The sequence below is a fragment of the Spinacia oleracea genome, chromosome 6 (assembly GCF_020520425.1).
Source record: "Spinacia oleracea cultivar Varoflay chromosome 6, BTI_SOV_V1, whole genome shotgun sequence".
In the NCBI taxonomy this organism is placed as follows: domain Eukaryota; kingdom Viridiplantae; phylum Streptophyta; class Magnoliopsida; order Caryophyllales; family Amaranthaceae; genus Spinacia; species Spinacia oleracea.
In genome coordinates, this window is record NC_079492.1 from 10,843,087 (window position 1) to 10,867,726 (window position 24,640).

At 37.2% G+C, this 24,640-nt stretch overlaps 2 protein-coding genes and 1 long non-coding RNA gene across 5 annotated transcripts; all 3 read left to right on the plus strand.

The window, feature by feature from the left end:
• Positions 1–2,689: 2,689 nt before the first annotated feature.
• On the plus strand, positions 2,690–10,734 carry LOC110797093 (cysteine-rich receptor-like protein kinase 10). 2 transcript variants are annotated; one of them, XM_022002189.2, is made up of 7 exons: positions 2,690–3,664; positions 8,461–8,595; positions 8,683–8,801; positions 8,880–9,090; positions 9,202–9,439; positions 9,818–9,968; positions 10,073–10,734. In XM_022002189.2, the coding sequence occupies exons 1-7, from the start codon at positions 2,827–2,829 to the stop codon at positions 10,394–10,396; spliced, it is 2,016 nt and encodes a 671-aa protein (XP_021857881.2). In that variant the 5' UTR covers positions 2,690–2,826; the 3' UTR covers positions 10,397–10,734. The 2 variants fall into 2 exon arrangements, with proteins under 2 accessions (XP_021857881.2, XP_056686713.1); XM_056830735.1 differs by lacking the exon at positions 8,461–8,595 and having other exon boundaries at positions 2,761–3,664.
• Positions 10,735–12,195: 1,461 nt separating this feature from the next.
• Positions 12,196–12,927, plus strand: LOC130462914 (uncharacterized). Its single transcript, XM_056831899.1, has 2 exons — positions 12,196–12,591; positions 12,703–12,927. Exons 1-2 carry the CDS (start codon positions 12,196–12,198, stop codon positions 12,925–12,927), a joined length of 621 nt encoding a protein of 206 aa, XP_056687877.1.
• Positions 12,928–21,015: 8,088 nt separating this feature from the next.
• On the plus strand, positions 21,016–22,806 carry LOC130462475 (uncharacterized). Of its 2 annotated transcripts, none has more exons than XR_008922715.1 (4): positions 21,016–21,319; positions 21,721–21,942; positions 22,195–22,362; positions 22,487–22,806. It is a non-coding gene; the product is annotated as an uncharacterized lncRNA (long non-coding RNA). The 2 variants fall into 2 exon arrangements; XR_008922716.1 differs by having other exon boundaries at positions 21,825–21,942.
• Positions 22,807–24,640: the final 1,834 nt, after the last annotated feature.

Here is a 24,640-nt window from a genome sequence, read left to right on the forward strand (position 1 = left end):
TGTTGGTAGTTGGGATCGAAAATGCCATTTTTGGCCATAAATGGCCTATATCGACCCAAATGACCCATAAGCGTTCATAACGAACATGAAATGGGTCTTATAATCATATAACTAATCATATGAATCATGAAAAACGTTTAGAATATGGAAATAGGTTCGTTTGTTGGTAGTTGGGATAAAAAATGCCAATTTTTGGCCATAAATGACCTATATCGACCCAAATGACCCTTAGGCGTGCATAACGAACTTGAAATGAGTTTTATAAACATATAACTAATCATATGAATCATTAAAAAGGTTTAGAATTTGAATATAAGTTCGTTTGTTGGTAGTTTGGATCGAAAATGTCATTTTTTACCATAAATGACCTATATCGACCCAAATGAACCATAGGCCTGCATAACGAACATGAAATGAGTCTTATAATCATATAACTAATCATAAAAATCATGAAAAAGGTTTAGAATGTGGATATAAGTTCGTTTGTTGGTAGTTGGGATCGAAAATGCCATTTTTTTCCATAAATGACCTATATCGACCCAAATGACCAATAGGCGTGCATAACGAACTTGTAATGAGTCTTATAATCATCTGACTAATCATATAAATCATGAAAAAGGGTTAGAATGTGGAAAGAGGTTCGTTTGTTGGTAGTTGGGTTCGAAAATGCCATTTTTTGGCCGTAAATGACCTATATCGACCCAAATGACCAATCGGCGTGCATAACGAACTTGAAATGAGTCTTATAATCATATAACTAATCATATAAATCATGAAAAACATTTAGAATATGGAAATAGGTTCATTTGTTGGTAGTTGGGTTCGAAAATTTAATTTTTGGCCGTAAATGATCTATATCGACCCAAATGACCAATAGGCGTGCATAATTAACTTAAAATGAGTCTTATAAACATTTAACTAATCATATGAATCATGAAAAACTTTTAGAATATGGAAATAGGTTCGTTTGTTGGTAGTTGGGATCGAAAATGCCATTTTTGGCCAAAATGGCCTATATCGACCCAAATGACCCTTAGGCTTGCATAACAAACTTGAAAGGAGTTTCATAAACATATAACTAATCATATGAATCATGAAAAAGGGTTAGAATGTGGAAATAGGTTCGTTTGTTGGTAGTTGGTATCGGAAATGCCATTTTTTTGCCATAACTGGCCTATATTCATCCAAATGACCCTTAGGCTTGCACAACGAATTTGAAATGAGTTTCATAACATATAACTAATCATATGAATCATGAAAAAGGGTTAGAACGTGGAAATAGGTTCGTTTGTTGGTAGTTGGGATCGAAAATGTCATTTTTGGCCATAAATGACCTATATCGACCCAAATGACCCATAAGCGTGCATAACGAACTTGAAATGAGTCTTATAAACATATAACTAATCATATAAATCATGGAAAAGATTTAGACAGTGTACTTAGGTTCATTTTTTGATATTTGGGATCGAAAATGCCATTTTTGGCCAAATATGATCTATATCGAGCTAAGTGAGCCTTAGATGTGCATAAAGAACTTGAAATGAATCTTAGTACACTCAAAAAGTTGTTTTCGTGACCAATATAATTTCTGTTTTCGCATATAAAACTTAATTTAATTTATTGGTTGGGTACTACAAATACTACTGCCATAATATATTTACTCTACTCTTTTAAAATGATTAACTAGTCTAATAAAGACTTACGGAGTATTTTTTAATTTTTGGATCAAAATGAGTTACTCCAACATAAATTTACGTGGAATACATCATTACTTAAGTTTATGTTAACCCTCTCAGCTTCCGCTTCATGTGGAATAGATGTACAACTAATCATGGCACCTAGACTACCTAAAAAAATTGGCTTCCAAAAAAATGTCATTATATATATTGAACATTTTGTCAAATACAACCTAATAAAATTCTTTATTTGCCAATTACAACCTCACATTTCTATTTTGCCAATTACAACTTTAAACTCATACATCCATTTTAAGTTACAACCCGAAATTATTTTCATGCAAAAATCACCGGAATGTGATATCATAATGTTATTAAAAAAAATTACATACTTTCTATTAAAAAAAATTAAATCGATAAATAAGTATTAAAACAAAACAAAAAAAAACGAAAAAATAATTTTTTTTTTAGATATTATATACTCCACTTCATAATTTTTTTAATAATGTTATGACATAATCTTCAGGTGATTTTTGCCGGAAAATGATTTCGGGTTGTAATTTAAAATAGATGTACAAGTTTAAGGTTGTAATTCGCGAAATTAGAAATTTTAGGTTGTAATTGATATAATTAGAAATTTGAGGTTTTAATTGAAAAATAGAGAACTTTATTATATTGTATTTGGCGCAAATTTGCCTTATATATTTGAAGAAATAATTCTAAACTGATTTGGAATGGTCAATATCAGCAGTTGGATATAACAGACTACTAGTTTATTTTATTATTTATTAAAACACACCTATCAAACTGTCCCAATCTGCTAGACTACTTCCTGGAAAATTCTAATTGACTAAATCAACGGTATACTAATCTATCATCATAACTCATAAGTCATCAATGATTAATCCAAATACCATTTGCTAGAGTTTTTTCGTCACCATATTTTCTTTGTGGGACCAAACTCAAGAATTCACACACATGAATCATTGAAAATCATAAACTTTGGTCACATCACTCTAATAGTCTAATGTCGTGTGGTTTGACCAGTCTCTTTACTTCAACAAAGACTTAAATTATCATAAATTCTGGTTTAAATCAATATTCAAGCTGGTTTGATCTCAAACCAGAAGAAAAATTAAAAAATCAAAAAATGGCTAAGGAAATAAGCTGGTTTTCAGTATTCTTCTCAATCTATATGCCAATTATCTTATTTTCGATTTCCAAATCGTCAAACGCACAAAACTATCAGTGTTCAAACACGACTATGTTCGCAAACAATAGCCAATACCAAGCGAATCTCAACACCGTCTTCCGTTATCTTGCCTCCAACGCCACCAACCCCAACGGCTACCATCAAGCCGTTTCACGTACCGGCAACACCAACAGCGAAGCCGTCTACGGCCACTTCCTCTGCCGTGGGGATCAGAACGCCACCGTGTGCCGAAACTGTGTCACCACCGCCACCACAACTGACCTTCCTATTACGCTTTGTCCAAATCGAAAAGTTGCTTTCGTATGGTACGATGATTGTATGGTAAGATACTCAAACCAGTCATTTTTCGGTCAAATGGATACGGTCCCGGGTATGATCTTAATGAATTCGAATAATGTAACCGGGAATACAACCCGATTCGAGGAACTTCTGGGTAATATGATGAACAACGTAATTGCTGTACAAGCTCCCAATGGAGGTTCACAGAAGAAATTTGCATCCGATGTTGTGAATTTTACGACTTTCCAAACCATATACGGGTTGGGTCAGTGTACCCCGGATTTGAGTCCGAATGATTGTAATACATGCTTGGTTAGTGGTATTGGGCAGTTCCAAATAAATCAAGGTGCACAAGTTTTGCTGCCTAGTTGTGTTGTACGGTACGAGATCTATCCTTTCTTTAATTTGTCGTCGGTTGTTCAAGCCGCACCACCGCCTCAACCGTTGCCACCACCTCCTCGACAATCTCCGGCCACTAATCCTAATCGAACTCGGGGTACGTCAGTTTATTGCCTCTATTTCTAAATTCTAAATTTTTTAAGTTACAACTTCTTTGTCAAACAATGAGTACTCATTTTGTCCTCATAGAGTCATGGGTGCGTTTGTTAGGTGGGAATTTGGGGTGAGGATAGGATTAGAATTCTCAACTTACCTCATTTGTCCCGTGTTTGCATCAGGCCCGACCCTAAATCGGCCCTGAAGTGAAACATAACAGGGCCCTGTTTGATAAAAATGTTAACGAATGTAGAAGAAAAAAAACTAATTTACTCCAAATAGTAGCCGCACGTGTATGGTTGTCTTGTATGGTTGTCTTTCTCAAACTTTCATAGAGCCCACCGAAAATAGGAGGTTGTTTTTTCGGATATCAGATATGTGTGGCAACACACATATCAGCTAAAAGACAAATAGCTAAAAGACAAAAAAAGAAGTACCATTTATGTTAAAAAAAGTACCATTCTGTAAAAAAAAGTACCATTCAATTAAAAAAAGTACCATTTTTGTTTTAAAAAGTACCATTTTTGTTTTAAAAAGTACCATTTAATTTCTTTTTTATCATTTTTCTTATTTTGTCTTTTACTATGATATGTATTTGCCCACACATATCTGATATCCGAAAATACTTCCTCCGAAAATAGGGGTCAAGTCATCCTTCATTAGTTTGATATTGTGATATTTTTAATTTTTAATTTATTTTATTCTTCTAAATATTTTATTTGTGAATTTGTGAGAAACTTTATGGCTTAATTTATTTATATATATATACTTATATTTTTTAATATGGAGCCTATTTTATAATGGCTAAATATTAGCACACGACTTTTATATTCTTTGGGTTGGGCCTGTTTGGTACATGGAAGTTTAGTAGGATTGGAGTATCTTATTCCCAAAAATAATGTCAAAGGCATTTACTCCCTCCGTCCTTTAATACTCGAGCTGTGTTTGACTTTTTACACTATTTAAATAACTAATTTTGACTCTATTTTATTTCTAGTATATAAAAATAAATGTTAGTATATAATATATTGTTGGTTTTATCTTAATATATATTTTCAAAATATTAAAATTTTTATAAGTTTTTATAACATGTAATTAAAGAAATTGGTGGTTAAAATTGTGCGTCGGTAAACGTGTCCGATCAAAATTGGTCGAGTATTAAGGGACAGAGGAAATAGTAGTGATAGGGATAAGAGAGAATGATAAGGATAGGGGAGATAGGGATAAAATAAGTGTTTTCCCATATTTAGTATTTAGTATGAATGCCACTAATTTTGGGATAAAAGGCAACGTTATTAAAATACCCGTACTAATTAAAAATTTTGAGTCCGAATCCAGTCCAATCCGATCCGATTTTCTTTTTGAAAAAAAACTTTATTTTAATTTTTTTCTCTAAAAAGTTAAACTCAACATAAATACTAAATTCAAAAAAGAATGCAAACAATACACATAAAATAGAATTTACGAGTATTAAAAATTGGGTATGAAATACATTAACGCCTATAACTACATGTCACTTTTGCATAAAGGGAAAAAATATCCATTAAGAAATAGATATAATTGCAAGTAACATTATGTCTTACAAATCTAAATACTTAGCCAAAAAAGGTTCCAGTTCTTAAAAAAAACAAAGTTTTAAAATATTAAAGCTCAATAATCGACCATCACAACCGACGAGAGAAAGGGAAAGAGAAAAAGATTGATAGAATATTTTTGGGTTATGGATTATATATATATATATATAGGGTAATATTTGATTGTTTTTTGTTGCACATAGTAAATAAAGGCCTAAAAATCACATATTTCACAATATTTTTCAAATTACATATGTTTATCTATAAATAAAATCTTAAAACTTTGGACTTAATTGGATTTTTGGACTCCAAAAGGTTGATTCCAAGTCCAGTCAAAAAATAATTGGACTTGGTAATTTGAGTCCGAGTCCGATCCAAAAAAATTCAAGTCCGATCCAATCCGACAAGTTTGGACTGAACTGGATTGGACTTTAGACTTTTCACAATCCACTTACTGTTAGGTTATGATACATATGACATTTACATAAATCATGCGGAAACAACCATTAACCCAGGAAACATATTATTTACACATAATCATTTAGCATAGTTTAGATGCATACTCTTTGTTGCGTGCCTTCCCTAGCTGCGCCCGAACCGAACAAGAACAAGTCTTTTAGGACTCCAAGTGTCGTCCCTCCGTAGAAAGTCCACAGCACGTCCGGATCCGCCTTAAGATTGACCAACTAGAATCGCCCTTAAGGTACTCAGAAAATTCGGCACTTTTGGGGCAAGATGGGTGTTTGAATTTTCTCTCAAAAAACTCACTTTTGAATACTTTGAAACTTGTATATAAATTATGACCCCTAGGCCTTTATTTATAGAGTTATGGAAAAGGAATCGTAATCCTAGTAGGATGCGAATTAATTGGAATTAGAATTCTACATGAATTCTACTTAATCAATTTATCCAATAGGAATAGACATTTAATCATACACTGACTCTTGCAGATTCAGGAATCTCGCATGAGCTCAAACTCACACACACACGGCAGCCACAAGGGCTGCCCACGCATGCGAGCAGCAGCCCACGCAGCGCGGCCCACGCATGCGCGGCCTTGTGCGCGCTGGGCTGTGGCGTGCGTGCTTGCTGGGCGATGGCCTGGCTTCGTGCTGGGCCTTCGTCCGGCAGGCCTCGTCCGATGCTAATTCGTACGATACGCTTCCGATTAAATTTCCATTTCCGGAATCTATTTCCGATACGAACAATATTTAATATTTCCGATTCCGGAATTAATTTCCGTTTCGAACAAATATTTAATATTTCCGTTTCCGGAATTATTTTCCGATTCCGGTAATATTTCCGATTCTGACAATATTTCCGTTTCCGGCAATATTTCCGATTCTGGTAATATTTCCATTTCCAACAATATTTTCCGATACGTACCATGTTTCCGTTTCCGGCAACATCTACGACTTGGATAATATTCATATTTCCGATACGATCCATATTTCCGTTTCCGGCAATATCATCGTTTCCGGAGTATTCATTTCTTGCCTGTGACGATCTTAGCTCCCACTGAAACCAAGATCCGTCGGTTCCGAATATTCATAGATGGAGTATTTAATGCCATTAAATACTTGATCCGTTTACGTACTATTTGTGTGACCCTACGGGTTCAGTCAAGAGTAAGCTGTGGATTAATATCATTAATTCCACTTGAACTGAAGCGGCCTCTAGCTAGGCATTCAGCTCACTTGATCTCACTGAATTATTAACTTGTTAATTAATACTGAACCGCATTTATTAGACTTAACATAGAATGCATACTTGGACCAAGGGCATTATTTCCTTCACTTACACCCCTAATTATATCCACCTTCACTAGGTATGGAATTGGTGGAATAACGGAATAAGAGAGGGTTTATCCCTTTCTTTCTCCTCACTCTAATCCCCATACCCTTAGTCAAACACTAGATTTCAATAATTTCCACCCTCTTATCCCTATCGTCTAAACAAATAGGAAAATGCTACATGTATATCTAGTGTACAAAATTCTCTCGTACAATATATTAATTTGTTAATATATCATCAACAAAAAAATGTAAATGAAAGACTATAATATATGTCATTTCAACCAATAGAAAAGCATGGTGTACAAGATACGTTGTACACTAGGTATACATGTAGTAGGATCCAAACAAACACCCACGGCCCACTGAGTTTATGTATTAGAGGTGGGAATTGGTTTAATGTGTAAAAATACCAAAATACCCTTAATCATAATAAAGGAAAAAATTACTTCATAGTTGTAAGGCTAATATGGTAAATTTGTTATATATTCCTAGCTTACTCCCATAATTCTTCCAACCAGGGATTTGCTATCAATTGTCAACCCTATACCTAATTACCGACCGTTTAATCCCCAAACTCCCTATTCTACCGTATTGAACGCCCCGTAAATATACTCACCATGTCCCTAATTAAATAATTACATACTTCCTCTTTCGTTTTTTGATTAATTATGAAATGAAAATGTTTGAAGAAAATCATTTAAAAAACATAAACGAAACTACGAAAGTACGTGTTTGATGAATTGAAGAACTCGGACTTTGCCAATATTCCTGTTTTCTACTTCAATAAACGTTCATCTTCTATCGATATCTGGTTTGCAGGTGTATATACTCCTTCTGTCCTTAAAAGATTTCTTCAAGTGGCTTTGTTTATTTTATGAAGAAGTGTTAATCTCTCTTATATAAAATGAGGCTATTTTAGTAAATTCACGTTTCCATTGAATTACTAAAATACCATCAACACTTATAGAATAGAGAATCTCAATAGGAAAGTCCAAAGAATTTTTTTAATCAATCTAGCTCCTTAACTAAATTCTTACTATTTTAATCAACCTGTTTATATGCGTTCGGCTCTATCTAACTGATATGTTTCTTATATTCGCACGCATCGCATTTATATTATATTTTTTACATGTTATGTCAGGTTTAAATGTAATAATACAAATCTATTTCTTATATTTGCACGCATTTTGTGCATATAAAACTAGTTGAGTGTACTTAAAAGCAAATTGGTAGGCAAATTAGTCTTTTAGTTATTTTAAATAATTGTGCGTGGGGAGAAACACATGGGGACCATTAACCAAATAAGGTGTGAGGCAAATAAATAGAGAAATCCATTTATGATATATGGAGCAATCACCTAGAGACGGAGGGAGCATTGATTAGTGAACTGTATTTGATTTATAGAGAAATTCATGTTTGTGGTGCAGGGAACGGAGTCTCAACTACTGTGATTATTGCCATTGTCGTTCCTATAGCAGTAGTTTCTATAGTTGCATTACTTTTTATATGCATTTGTTGCGCCAAAAACAAGAAAACAAATAATTCCGACGTTGCTGAAACTGGTAAGTTGATTATACTCATGTTAACTTTCATTTCTACCCATCCAATGTGAAAATACTAAGGCATGTTTTCTTTGGATGATATTGAAGATGAAGATTTCACGACGGTCGAGTCCTTGCAATTTGATCTAGCAACGCTTCAATCTGCAACAAATAACTTTTCCATGGAGAATAAATTGGGCGAAGGAGGATTTGGTAGTGTCTATAAGGTATGAGAGTAAATGTGTCACCAACTCTATTATATTGTAGGATGTCCGTAAAAACTTGTCACCTATTCTTAATTACAGGGTACACTTTCAAATGGGAGGACCATAGCAGTGAAGAGATTGTCTATAAACTCTAGTCAAGGACTACAAGAATTCAAAAACGAGATATTATTAGTAGCCAAACTTCAACACAGGAATTTAGTAAGACTATTGGGATTTTGTTTCGAGGGGCAAGAAAAGTTACTCGTATATGAATATATACCCAACAAGAGCCTTGACAATTTTCTCTATGGTACAATATATTTCTATTACCTGCATTTTAGTCGAGAACTTTTTCTATGGTTATCTTGATTTCACATTGTTCTGTTTGTTTTACTCAAAGCACAACAATTATAATGTGCAGATCCTGAAACTCAAGGACTACTTGATTGGGCTACGCGCTACAAAATTATAGGAGGCATAGCTCGAGGGATGCTTTATCTACATCACGATTCTCAACTAAGAATTATACATCGAGATCTTAAGGCAAGTAATGTCTTGTTGGATGCTGATATGAATGCTAAGATTTCAGACTTTGGCATGGCGAAGCTCTTTGTAGTGGATCAAAGCCAAGGAAACACAAGCAGGGTTGTTGGAACATAGTGAGTATAATTCTACCATTTGACTTAGTATTATTTATGTTTTATAATGATTTTTACAGGTACTATTTGCACAAATAGTACAAATCACGATATAAAGGGCATGTTGAGCATGCAAGAGATATAATGTAAACAGGTGAGTGTGTGTAAGAAAAAAATGAATAAATAAGATAAAGTGAGTGGAAAGATGTAAATTTGGTGGTATAAGAGGTACAAGATGGTCTATTTTCATGTCTCAAAATAGTACAATTCACAGTATAAAGAATATTATGAAACAGACTAAACAGAAAGTCTAAACATCATTACGAAAAGAAGGTAGTAGATGTTAGTATTGATTAAAAGGTTGAAAGTTTTGCTAAATAGATATTGTTTCTCTTGCAGTGGCTACATGTCCCCCGAGTATGCAATGCACGGTCAATTCTCTAACAAATCGGATGTTTATAGTTTCGGAGTCTTAGTCTTGGAAATTATTAGTGGCCAAAGAAACAGTACATTTTATCAATCCGGAGAAGCAGAGGACCTTTTATGCTACGTAAGTATTACTAACAACAATTTCCTGCCTGATTGAGGGATAAAAAAGAAGGGTTATCTATATTTGATTAGGTTTTTACAAGAATAGTTGAACTTAATTTGCAGGCGTGGAAACAGTGGAGAGAAGGCATGCCTTTGGAATTCGTTGATCCAATGATAAGAGACTCATGTACAATGGATGAAGTTATGAGATGCATTCATATTGGCTTGCTATGTGTTCAAGAATCTGCAGATGAAAGACCGACTATGGCGACAGTAGTACTCACATTAGACAGCTACTCGGTTACTCTTTCGGTGCCAGAAACTCCGGGTTTCTTTATAAAGAGTAAAGCTTTCAATAAGGAGGTTGGTTCTGATCAATTATCATCAGGCAAGGCAGCATATTGGTCGGTAAATGATGTATCAATCACTGAACCGGAACCTAGGTAGAAAATAATCAAAGAAAGAAATGATCAAAAAAATTACCAAGAAATTGTTAGGGGGAAATATCCTCTTGGTGACATGGACAGATACGACAAGTGGAGCCTATGTGGCTGCCAGCAAGGCGCGACGAAGCGCCCTTCTATCTTGCTCTCAACGGTTAAAGGGAAGGCAACAGTTACGAACCGTTGCTAAGCAAGCCATCATTACTCATTTAATGCCTAATTATGTACATTTAAGCACAAACGTTACACTCTTATTATGTAAGGCCTATAAAATGGCTCAACTAGGTTAGTTTGGAGACACGAAATATTAAGCAATAATAATATTCTCATTCTATGCTCTTACGACTTACTCTCGTTACTCTAAATTATCTTGCTCAATCGATTGTTAGCACCATCATCAATGCAAATTCTCCCTAAGTAGAATTTTCCCAAAACAATTTGGCGCCAACCGTGGGGCTGACAATAAAAAACAGCTCGATAATATCATTCCAATCACCATGGCCGGAAATGCTAGCTCAACCAACGACATCACCCGTCTCTTTGAAGCCATGGAGCAGCGCATCAATATCCTCCAAAAGGAAAACGAAGCGCTGCACTCCCAGGTCAGATCCGCTGCCTCCATCGCCACTGGATCCAGGTTCCAGTACCGGCGAGACACCTCTGGGCTGAGCCGCCACTTAGACCTCGATGACGCCCCGGATCATCCTCTCCATGTGCTCTTTGGCAAACCCGAAGGCCCGATCCTCGAACAGATCCGTGAATTCGAGCCGCTGCCGAACCAGCCCCGTTCTAACCCGAGTTGGCTACCCCCCCCCCTCCAACTCAAGCATCTTCTGTAGGTACATCGACGACCAACGCTGCCACAACGGCCGCCCAAGCCGCTCCATCTCAAGTCGGCATGACGACATCCACCACGGCGTCAGTGCCCGCCTCCAATCCGGTATCTCGTCCCTTACCTCCCCCAACGGTAACCATGTCGATGCCATTACCCGTCTCAGTCCCGGTGCAGAGATCGACACCGACGACTCAAATGCCCTGGGACCAACTCTTCTCTCAGCAAGTCGTCCAACCCGTCGTCAACCTAGTCACCTCAGCACCAGGAGCACCTCCCCAAATAATGGCGGTCCCCTTGGCCGATCAAGCTCCACAAGCAGTGTTCCCACACACCCCGATGCGCCCAGACTCTTCTCGAAACTATTCTTTATATACTACTCCTAACAGGCCAGTTGCTCAGATTAGTCATGATTTCTGAACTCCTTTTCCTTATGTTGCAGGTACCAACGCTGCCCAGGGGACACCTCCCTTCATGCAACAGGTCGTACCATAGTTCACTCCTCACCAACCTCATAACATGTACCCACAAAACACCTATTACCAACATCTCCAAGCCAACCTTCCCGAAACATTCAGCCCCCTCGTCCCAGTGCTCAACAGCATCTGTGAAAACACCAACCACCAACTCCAACAAATTATGACCATGATAAATAAAATTCCGGGAGTGCCAACACCAATCAAAGAAGCCAGCCTAGATAGTTATGCCGACTCACCATACGCCGACCCCATCGACGCAATCGACATCCCGAAGCGTTTTAGCCCACCCAATATGCCCATGCACGATGGAACGACCGACCCAAAGGAGCATATCTTGACCTAAAAGCAGCGGGTGATGACAATCCCAGTTCCCAAGCACATGAGGGAGGCTAGTCTTTGCAAAGGATTCGCTCGACATTGGTTGGACCCGCCTTGAAGTGGTTAACCAGCCTGCCAAATGGATGCATCACTTCCTTTGCTCACCTCGACAACATGTTTAATCAGCAGTTTGCAAGTAGCAGGTGTTTGGAGAAGCAAACAAGCGACCTATATCGTATGGTTCAACACCCAGACAAACCTCTGAAGGATTACATAGCCCGGTTCATCAGGGAGAAGGTGATTGTACCTGAGTGTGACGTCCTAACGGCAATCGAAGCGTTCAGGCAAGGGCTGTATGGCGAGACCGACCTATGGAGAGATCTGATCAAATATCCTTGCAAGACGTTCGAAGACGCCCAAGCCAAGGCAATGGCTCAAGTCAGGTTGGAAGAGACTCTCTACTCTAGGAAGGGAACTAACAACTACACCAAGATGGACAGATTACTACCCTATCCCAAGAGAAGCAATGATCGTCCTACCCCTTATTCCCGACCTCAACATGTAGCAATGGTGGAAGAAGACGACGACTCCGAATGGAAGAACAGTCCAGACCTGCCCCTAAGGATTAACGAATATTCTTTTTGTGTTGACACTGTAGGTCTGATGAACCACCTCTCGAAGATGGGGAAAGCAGTGCAGTGGCCACCGAAATCCAGTAAACCCGAATCAAAGAAGGATCCCTCAAAATGGTGTGACTTTCACGCTGACATCGGTCACACTACCAACAAATGCGTGGCCTTAAGAATAGAGGTGGCTTACTTACTGAAGAACGGATACCTCAAGGACGTCATGTCAGACAAAGCTCGTGGCGTCGTCAACAAAGACAACTCCAACTCCCCTTCTTGACCTCCTCTACCTCCTCCTCATACTAAAACTGTAAATTTTATTGCTGGAGGTTCTGACGTTTGTGGTTTGACTTATTCTGCAGTGAAGAGACACGCTTGAGAAAATGAGATAGACAGACCAACCCGAGCCGTAGCCGCAAAGAATCTAACCCCTATATCTTTTGACGAATCTAATGCAGGGGACATCTCGAATAAACATCACGATGGTCTGGTAATATCCACCCCTGTTGGAAACTGCATGATCAAACGATTCCTAGTCGACAACGGTAGCTCCACCAATGTTATGATGCTCGACGCCCTCAAGGAGATGGGGCTCAACCCAGATACGGATGTCGTCAAAAGTCCACGGTGTTGGTAGGATTCAGCGGCTAAGCAAAGACCACCTTTGGAGAAGTCACCATACCTGTTTACGCCCAAGGGATCAACCAACAGGTAAAGTTTTGTGTTATTGATTTCCCTTCGTCTTACAACATTATTTTGGGCAGGCCTTGGATTCATGACATGAAGGCCATCCCATCGACATACCACCAAACCATCAAATTCCCGACTCGATGAGGGGTTCAGGAAATCAAAGGGGATCAACAAGAATCCAAAGAATGTTATAAGGCAGCCTTAAAGCCCTCAGTCACCAATAAATCCTCCTTATAGCAACTACAGTCCATTTCCGACCCAGCAGGCTACAAAGAGCCTAAATCCGAGCAGCTTGATGAAGTCATCTTGGATCATGCAAAGCCAGAACAAGTCGTCTTTATTGGATGTGACGTACCTGACAACATCAGGTCGGAACTTATAACGTTTCTCAAGGCCAACGCAGATTGCACTACAAGAAAATTTAGATACAGAGGCAACACCTTGAGGCAATTCAATTTTTATGGCCTCTAAAAGTGCCTTTGAGCATTACTTAACTATGGTCGCCTCTAAAAGTTAGTTTTAGGGTCGGTGAAATTTAGGCTGCCCCTAAAAGTACTTTTTAGCATTAATAAAATAATTGTTGCCCCTAAAAAGTTTCTTTAGCATAAAAAAAAAATTAACTTGTCCCTAAAAAGTACCTTTTAGCATTAATGAAATAATAGTTGCCTCTAAAACTGTTTTTTAGCGTCAATGAAATTTACGTTGCCCCTAAAAAGTACTTTTTAGCATTAATGAAACGATGGTTGCCTCTAAAACACTTTTTTTAGCATCAGAAAATAATGGTTGCATCTATAACGTTTTTTAACATCAGTTAAATTTTAGTTGCCCGTAAAAAGTTCTTTTTAGCATTAATGAAATTATGGTTGCCTCTAAACATTTTTTTAACATCAGAAAATAATGGTTGCCTCTATAACTTTTTCTTTAACATTAGTTAACTTTTAGATCCCCCTAAAAAGTACTTTTTAGCATTACTAAAATAATATTTGCCTCAAAAACCTTTTTTTAACATCAGTGAAATTTAAGTTACCCCTAAAAGTACTTTTTAGCATTAATGAAGTAATGGTTTACTCAAAAACATTATTTTTTTTTTTTGGCAGGCGAATAAAGCTTATATTGATTGCACAAAACAGTATTACAACCTAGCTAGCAACCCATCAGCTGCAGCCAACAAAGAGGCTAAGAACACTTAGCCAAAGAGACCAAACTAAGCTAGAAAGCCTAGAGAAAGATATTACAAACACTGGAACCAATCAAGATCCCTGGTGCTAGTTTTACTGCTTAACAGGTTCATCACCCTACCCTTCACTTCTGCTTGAATGACTTTAACTATTGACTGGACTGTGGGGATGTGCAAGGACCAAACAGCAGCATTCCTTGCCCTCCAAATATTGTAAACCAGACTAGCCATTGCTGTAAAGATGATAAATCTCCTACACTTGCTTCTGCTATACCTCTGTATCCCCCTAAGGAGACTGAACACAGTGACCCTATTGAGTTGAACCCCTAACCAAGATAACACCAGAAGTTTACATTGTTTGCTGAGCTCACACTCAAAGAATAGATGCTCCACCTTCTCAGTTTGTACACCACAGATGGGACACTTATCATCTGTACTGATTCCCACCTTGAATAATCTATCTTTAGTTTTTAATCTGTCCAGCATAGCAAGCCACAGAATGAATCTATGCTTTGGGATAGACAGCCTGTTCCAAACATACTTTTGCCAAGGAACCTTAGTTCCCAAGCATCTTAGCTGAGTGTATGTCTCTTTGATGGAATACTTGGCACTGTGGAGCCACTGGTAGCCAATCTGATCACTGAAGGAGTTTTTCACCTTGCATACAAACTTTACCACCCAACTAGCAGCAGTAGGGGCAGTAAACTGATCCCAGGAGAGATCTTTGACATAAACAGCATGGATCCATTTAACCCATAAATTGTCTTGCTTTTGAGCAATAGCCCAAGCCTGTTTGCCTACTGCAGCTTGATTCCAGAGGAGCAAGTTCCTAAAACCCAACCCTCCATGTGTCTTAGGCTGACACAACTGATCCCAAGCAACAGAACCAGGTTTCTCACAGTCAAAGGTGCCAAACCATAGAAAAGCTCTACAGATGGCATTGATTCTCTTCAGCACAGCTTTGGGGAAAAGGAACATTTGTGACCAGTAGACACAGATGCTCATCAATACAGAATTGATGAGTTGGGCTCTTCCAGCAAAAGACAAATGTTTTGAGCTCCATAATTTAATCCTAGCTGTCATCTTGTCCACCAATTGATCACAGTCACTAGCCTTGAGCTTACAAGAGCTAATAGGAACACCCAAGTATCTGAAAGGAAGCAAACCATGTTTGAAACCAGTCAGAGTGGTGATCTCAGCCACCTTTTGATCATTCATACCACAACAGTAGATGGAGGACTTAGCAGAGTTAACAGCCAGACCAATGGTCTTTGAAAACAAGAGAAAACCATCCATCATCAGGTGCACCACCTCCTTATCTCCTTTACAGAACATAAGTAAATCATCAGCAAAACACAGGTGATTGAGCTTTAGTGTTCTACATCTAGAGTGAAACTTGAACCTTGGGTGATCACCAACAGGCTTCATTGCTCTAGAGAAGTATTCCATACAGAGAGTGAACAATAAGGGGGAGAGGGGATCACCTTGCCTCAGTCCTCTCTTTGGGTGAATAAGCTTTGAAGGCACCCCATTTATCATAATGGAATACTGAGCAGTGGTTAAGCAGGTCATGATGAGATTAATGAAAGTAGTAGGGAAACCCAGGTACTGCATAGCTTCTTTAATGAACTCCCATTCCACTGTGTCATAAGATATTTGGAGATCAAGCTTCAAAAAACAGTTGGGTTGAACTTGACTTTTTCTGTACATCTTAATAATATCCTGGCAGATGAGAACATTGTGCAGAATGGATCTCCAGCCACAAATGCACCCTGATTCTGGGAGATAATATCAGGTAACACAGCTCCTAATTTTTCACACAATAACTTAGAGATGCACTTGTACAACACATAACAACAAGCAATAGGTCTGAAATCCCCTACTGTGGCAGGTACACTCACCTTTGGCACCAGTGTGATAGAAGTAACATTTATTTCCTTTAACATCTTGCCTGTTCTGAAGAATTCAGCAACTGCAGCATGTATATCTGTTTAACTGTTTCCCAAGAAGCTTTGAAAAAATGGCTATTGTAGCCATCCAGCCCAGGGGCTTTGTTACTAGGTATAGCATCCAACACTCTTTTGACATCCTCCACACTAAAATCACAGTGCAGCAGAGCTCTATGATCATCAGTTAACTTGGCCCCCCTATCCATGATAATAGGGTCAATACTAGTTCTATTAGCCATTTGAGAGCAGAAAAGAGAGTTGTAGAAAGATAGGAAAGCATCCTAAACTTTATCTGGAGTGGTTACCCATGCCCCAGCAGAATTCTGGATAGAGTGGATAGCATTGTGCTTCCTTCTCTGTTTGATGCTTTGATGGAACAGTTTAGAGTTTTCATCCCCTTTCTCCAACCAATGGACCTTGGCTGTTTGATGAAGGAAAGACAGGAAGTTATCATTAGCCATTCTATAATTCTCAGCATAGCTTTTTTCTTCTGAAATGAGAGCAACATTAGTAGGGTCTGAGTGCAGCTTATTCTGCACCTCCAATAGTTCCTTGTGTCTGGCAATTTTCAGCATTTCAACATCATTGTACCCTTTTTTGTTCAGAGATTTGAGGTTAGTTTTATCCACTTAAGCTTCTGCACAACTCTGAACATGCAGCATCCATAAACATACTTCTGCCAATGGTTTTCAAATATAGGCATAAAATCAGTTGAAGAAGTCCACATGTTATAGAATCTGAAAGGCTTTTTCTGAGCATTGTGAACTGTAGTGTGCAAAACCATTGGGCTATGATCATAAGTTCCTTCTGGGAGAAACATTGCCTCTGCAACAAGAAAGTTATCATCCCATTTGGAATTAGACAGCACTCTGTCAATTCTAGTATACACCCTTGCTTCACCATCTTGCTTATTGTTCCAAGTGAAGTGTCTACCAACTGTCTTGACCTCAGTAAGCTGACACATATCCATGCATTGTTTCATAGGCCTGATGTCATTGAATCTGACAGGAGAGCCAATTCTATCATCCATACTCATGATGGCATTAAAGTCACCCATGATTACCCAGGCTGTATTGCATCTGGTGGCAAAAGAAGTTAAACTAGCCCATAACTCTTCTCTCTCGATAGGAGTGTTCAATCCATACACAAAGGAACAAAAGAAACCAGAACCAGTGTTCCTAGGAGTAATGAAACAATGAATAATCTGGCTTAACATGGAAATGATGTTCACTGTAAATAGGGAAGGGTCCCAAGCTAGAACAATCCTACCATTCTTGTGACAATTGAGGTTAGAAGTGAAGCACCAATTAGGGCAAACAGAAAGGTATAAGTTGCCCATTTTGGAAGCCTTCACCCTTGTTTCCAGGAGACTAAATAGACCAATGTCGTGAGACTGAATCATCCGTCTCACTTCTTTTTGCTTATCTTGTCTATTTAGTCCCCTTACATTCCAGCAGAGGATGTTATCCATTAGGCATAGGGGCTGTCACACCCCTGCCTAATGATGAAACACCCATTAATCCTTGCACCACCTCTGCAGGTTCCCTTTCACACTCAGACACAGACAAATCTTGAAATGAGTTGGTAGTGATCACTGGCCTAAGTTGCTGACCCACCACTTTGCTGAACTTAGTTGCTTGAGTGAATCCAGTAGAATTCTGAACCTCCCTAGTAGCCACTTGTTCCACAGGTTGTGATGGTTGCACCTGTTTCCTCACCCACACCTTTTTAGTGTGGCCATTCTTATTCCTAGTGCAGTTAGGTTTGTCATGACCCATCCCCCCACAGTGAGCACAAGTAAGAGGAATCCAGTCATAGTTGACTTTTTGGTCAACTTTTGCACCTTTCTCATTTTTAAAATGAATCACAGAGGGGAAATCTTGATCCACTTTGACCTCAATCATCACCCTTGCAAACATTAACTTGTCTCTATTCTTTGTTGCCTGATCCACCTTCATCATTGTTCCCACAGAACTCACAATCTTGGATAGACTTCTATCCCCCCAATACTTCACATCCAGCCTATGCAACTGGATCCATATTGGGACAGTTTTGACAATTTCCTTAGTGAAATTCTCATCAGCTGACCATGGTTTCACTACCAGGGGTTTGGAATCAAAGAAATAAGGGCTATTATTCAAGATTTTAGAACAGTTTTCCATGGTGGTAAATCGAACCAGATAGATTCCCCTACCCACCTGTGACACCTTATCCACCCCAAGTTTTCCCCAAATTCGTTTCACATACCCTTCCATAACATTCTGGGGGGGGGGATTAGACCCTAACACATAACATACAACAGCTGATTCCCAAAACTCAACTTCTTCCCTGATATCATCAAAATCGATTGAAACTAAAACAGGGGATGACTCTAACTGAGCACCTTTCGTATTCAAAAATGGGGGTTCATCATTAATAATCACATCAGAATCATGTGCAAGCATCGAATTAGGCATAGAATCAGGCAAAACAGCATTGTTCGCGCCAAATTTTGAATTTGATTGGAAATGGGTTCGAACATCCTTACCACTGTGGAGGGCACTCAACCAGGCATTGAAGTCGCCTCGCACTTGTGATTGTCGTTGTAGATGTTGAAGACCAGCTTTAGGTGTCAAAATTTCATTGAAATCGAATTCTCGAACATCTGGGTGTTCCTCTGAGTGCGACGAAAAATCGTCATCAATCGCCATTACAGGGGATTTCTCAAGGTTTAACTGTGGCTTAGGTTTAGTGAGGATCTTTGCATTCGACTGTGTAGTATGGTTTTTACTCTTGCTACCTCCATTAGAGGATTTATTAGCTTTTGAACGTGTGTTTGCCATGGCGTCGAAGGAGGGAGAAGGAGGTCACCTCTTCGAACCCACGCAAAAGCTCCTATTGACATTTTTTTAACATCACTGATAATTAATTTGCCCCTAGAAAGTATTTTTTAGCATTAATGAAGGAATGGTTGACTCTAAAAAAATTGGATTTTTTGTCATTTAACACCTTTTAAAAACTAGTTTTTGTAATTTAACACCTTACTTATTTTTTATTGTTTTTAAACACCTTAAAAAACGAAATTTTTTAGAAATCAACACCACTTGGCAATTTTTGTTAGAAAAAACATTAGTTTTTAACTATGCTAAAGTTCCCAAGGCATGATATGGTGGTAAACTACTTCTTCTACCATCAAATTATGATTTGGAAGTTATAGCATGGTTAAAAATCAACGTTTTTTTCTTATGGAAATCGTTAAGCGGTGTTGATTTATAATTTTTTAGATTTTTAAGGTGTTTAAATATAATAAAAAATAAGTAAGGTGTTTAATTACAAAAACTAATTTTTTTAAGGTGTTAAATGACAAAAAATCCAAAAATATTTACCATCAGTGAAATTTTAGTTGCCCCTAAATTATCTTTTTTAGCTTTAATAAAGTAATGTTTGCCCCTAAAACCTTCTTTTTAGCATCAATGAAATTTATGATGCACCTAAAAAGTAATTTTTAGCATTAAAGAATTTTTAGGTCAGGTCTTTGATTTTTATTGTTCTTCTTTTTTCTTTTTATCCATATTTTGTGCTCGTAGTCGTGTTTTTTTACATTCTTCTGTTCATTTCTCCGACATATTTTCCATGAATTAGGTTTTTGATATTTTTTTTCTTGGATTTATAAGGATATCATTAACTAAATTAGTAATCGATCAACCAATAGGAGAATAATATTATAAACTAATAGTAGCCTATGTAGGATTCAAACCTACATCATTGTGCAATTGCACAAAGCTCTGTCAGTTGAGCTAATAGACTTTTTGTTGGTATAGTATCATGGCAGTTTTAAGTGGAAAAAACAAAGTGTAGTGACATATTACTATTATAATTCCAACTTATTCTAACATGTCATCTTCAAAACAAAGGTCACTCAAAGCCTATACAAGTTAAAGAATAGCAGCTTCATAGTTGAAGGAGTTATGCATCATCCCTTGATTCTTTTCTAATTAACTGTAAGTACATGTTCTGATTTCGGCATGTTTCACAAGGGGCCATGTATTACCATCTGAGCAGCAATAATCATATGTTCTAAACGAAATGGTAGAATGTCATCAAGTCCAGATACTCTATCCATAGGTTAGGTAGTGCAAGACATGCTCATATTACCCAGTTACACACTAATTGCTATGAACATTAAGGGCAAATGTCAAGACTCAAGAGTGTAATCACAAGAAGAACAGACATAGTACCAAGGCCACGCGTCAAAAAATTGTATTCACAAGTGAAAGGTAAAAGTGCTTCTAGGAAGGCTCAAAAGTAGACGCGACATTAACATCCACTGCGAGATCAGTGGAAAAGGAAATAGAAGAATCTCTTGGAAATTATTACAGTTAAAGATATTACATGTAGTACCTCATATGTCAATGTACCACCGGCAGAGTCAGACTGACGAAGAGTTACACTTGAAATTACGCCAATTGCAGACAGAATACATATAGCCCGAGGGTCTTGCTGAGAAAATGATATAACCTTCATAGTAACATCCTGAAACAACCAGCACTAGTAGAATAAAGGTGAATTGCCGCACCTCATTTGCCTCATTATTTTAGTAATGGTGCAAATTACTTTCTAATTGCCGCATTTTGGTAAAAAAGAGCATTAAATGTATTCTTCTAATCTTCCGTATTCCTAAAATCCTTTATTAATTTTATTTCCCCTTTTGTTATTTTTAATCAACTCTTTACTCCCAGCGTAAAACCACAAGCGGACCCTCTCAGTTCAACCTCGCTGTCGTAACTCAAGTGTTGCTCCACCTCAGATTCACGCTGCTGTCGCATTCTTCTCGCTGCTAGTGACTGCTTCTCCTTGTTGGTTTCGATGATGTTGCTGTAAGTTCTAAAAGTAATAATCTGATTCTAAAGGTTAGGGTTTTTCTACTTGAATTATACTAAAGATCTATCAATCCATCTTTAATCTAAAAGTCGGAATTTGTACTAACACAACCACCGGATGCACAAACGAGATTTTTTATTTTGTTTATTGTTAATGTAAATTCTTAATTTTGGAACAAATCCATTATGAATTTCTGTCAAATTTAGCTTCTTTTCAGATAATTTCAAGTTATTTTGGTTGTTTGTTGTTTCGATGAGATAAATTGGTTATCTTCTGTTTAGTTTTCGTTTATTTTACATCATTTTCCTTCTCCTCAATTTGGGTTGCTCTTAGTTTTTAATCGAAAGAGGGACAATGTACTAATCTAGGGTTTTTTATTTTTATCTCTTTCGTTTAGAATTAGGTGTTTGAAGATGCATAATTATGAGGATTTCATGAAACTCTACAAATAGATTTTGGGATATTGGGTTGAGGTTGATGATCTTGGTACTTCTCTTGAAGGAAATTCTATTGATGTCGTTCCTCTGCTGGAAGTGTTGACATAGATACTTCCAGCTTCTCAGCTGGAAGTACTGATGTTGTTCCTTTGTTAGTGTCGTTTTCTTGCAGATGTTAGCAGGTAACTGGTTTCACACTTTCACCTTGGCCAACTCAATTTTGTTAATAACTTATTCCAATGCCTTAAATATTTCATGAATTATTCATTGGCAACAGTAAGTGATGCCAGTGAGCTTTACTCGTATTTTACCAAAATAATTTAGTTTACTTGTTCTTATGGAAAATGTGGGGAAAGTGTGGGGCTTTTGGTTCTTGCATTCATGATTATGCGACTTGCAAATGCTTGAAAGGTTTTAAACCAAAATTTGATCAGGAATGAAGAAAGGGAAACACAAGAAGCACATGGTGCAGATGTACAACTACGTAATGACAAAATGCCAATCACATAGAATGGACTCTTGGTAAATGAAATAGTCCATGAACATTGTCATGGTTCACCAACAAGCTCTACATGGATGATGAAGCTGAGAACGATTTTAAGGTGTGTCCATGGTGCATTGGTGATTTTTGTTCATGTATCCTTTAGAACCATTTGGTGGATGCATTAGTCATGTTCTTGGCGTTGTTCACATGTGAAGTCTTGAACCCGTCATTTGGTTTTGCAGGTGAAAATTAAAGAGACAATGGAGAAAGCCTTTTGGGATGGTATCTTGGAATCTATGAACCAGAAGCAGCCTGACTTCAGTTGGGTTCTTAAACTTATGACAGAAATTAGGGATGAACTGTGCGAGATGTCTCCCGGTAGCTGGCGACATGAGATTATTGATATGATTGATATTGATATTCTGTCACATGTAGTTTAATTTTTCAAGCCCATGGACACTATTGTACTTCATAGACATATCATTTATCATAGGAACAATGCTATCTATTACTATATACTAAAAGAGACACCATGAATGACACGTGTCATTTCCTGGTGCGATTTTTTCCTGCCAAAATATTTTTTTATTTTTTTATTTTAAAATAAATAAATTACATTACCTTTTTTTAGGAAACTAAAATAAAAATAAAATTTAATTACCATAGATGTGTACTGCATAATATATTATTGGAGGAAAGCTAAATCAATATTATTTTTTCCTTTATGATATAATTTTATTTATGTATTATTATAACTTTTTAATCTGATAAAAAATATAAAAAATATTGATAAATAAACTTCTAATGTTAACCTACTATTAATAATATAATACATGGTAATTGGGAAGTAATAATGTTAATTAAAATAATAATACATGGTAAGTAGACTAACATATAAGTTTATTTATCAAGATTTTACTCAATTCAAAATATGTTGTATTTGACTAACTCGGTTATGCTCGGGTCTTTTCGAAAATTAGTCTTGAATCGTTCTGGTTTGGTGAACGTTGTTAGATCGTTCTACATACAAGTAAACGACTATAATTGTTAACTTTGTATAGTAATATGCAAATTTAGTTCATTTGAATATTTTTTTTAAACAACTTTGAATTTATACTTTTTCATATATCCTTTTTACTTTCATGTTTTCCTAATATCACAAGTCTTTAGTTACTATTAAAATAATAAATTGTTTTAATAGTAACCGTGCGTTGCACGGGCCCTAAACTAGTTTATTGTTATATAACTTACTATTGTATGTTTGTTGTTGACCGTCCTTCGTTTTCTTAGGTATTAAGAGGTGGAACTACCTGGGAAAATTACTGGAGTATGCACTGACCACTCTGCAAAGCCTGTCAGCCCCAGTAAATGATGATGAGATAAAGGCTGCTCACCTAAGCATGTTGAAAGAACTTAGTGAGGTCTCATATTCTGGAGATAATACAAAATTTTCATATGCCATAGCAATTATCAAGGGTCTTAGTTTTGTCTTAAATGAGATTCAGGTGTGTAGCTCATTGGATCCTTGACTTCTTTGTTTGATCTTCTGGGACTTTTGAGCCTTCCATAATTCTTATCAGCAAATTATATGCAGCCACTTGTTTGGTCAGCATGTTCATACGATCATACCAATTAGGAGAACATTCAGTTGTCTGCTTTCTATCTAATGCAGGTACGAAATACATGCTGCTGATCAATAGAAATAGTATTGTATCCCAGAGTGAGCTACATAAACTTTTTTGGAGTAAATTTGAGTATAAATTGGCATTGAAAATAATAAAGTGCAAATTGAGACGAATGCTTTATGTCAGGTTTTGTCAATATGAAATGATTATTTTCTGGTGAAGCTCCTGCATTTATATTTTTTTTAGAACAAATTCAATTACATTTGCCGCGTTTCTGCGTAAAAGATGAGGCAATTGATATTAACATTTGCTCCATTTTTTGAACCAAATCGAGGCAAATGACTTTTTCTTTGCTGCATTTTTTTCGTGCGGCAAATGACAATTGTAAATTGCAGCCCTCAATGGTGCAGCGATCGAAAAAATGCTGCAAATGAGCTGTTTTTAAGTGCGGCAATTTAACATTATTCTACTAGTGCAGAAAACGCAACAACGTTAGTAAAGTTAATTCCACAGGTAACATCAACTGGTACACTCTCTTCCTATCAGGAATACAGGACAAATCAAGGCGTGGTACTTAAAACACTTCATAAAGGTATTGTGTGTTTCAACAAAGCTATTCAAGTTGATCCATCGGTACCTCCAAAACAACTAACCCCATCACCGAATAAAAGAAGTGATTTACTTTCCTATCCATATCTAGTACACGTGAGAATACTGTCTTTCTCCATTTCCTTTCAAGGTTCCTAGTGATCCACTAGATCATAAAGATTA

Excerpts from the sequence above, each read along its gene's own strand:
- LOC110797093 (XM_022002189.2), top strand. The coding sequence starts at position 2,827 with ATGGCTAAGGAAATAAGCTGGTTTTCAGTATTCTTCTCAATCTATATG. Across the intron at positions 8,802-8,879 it reads GATTTGGTAGTGTCTATAAG|GGTACACTTTCAAATGGGAG; the intron begins GTATGAGAGTAA and ends TCTTAATTACAG. Across the intron at positions 9,440-9,817 it reads AGCAGGGTTGTTGGAACATA|TGGCTACATGTCCCCCGAGT; the intron begins GTGAGTATAATT and ends TTTCTCTTGCAG.
- LOC130462914 (XM_056831899.1), top strand. The coding sequence starts at position 12,196 with ATGTTTAATCAGCAGTTTGCAAGTAGCAGGTGTTTGGAGAAGCAAACA. Across the intron at positions 12,592-12,702 it reads GACCTCAACATGTAGCAATG|ATGGGGAAAGCAGTGCAGTG; the intron begins GTGGAAGAAGAC and ends CACCTCTCGAAG.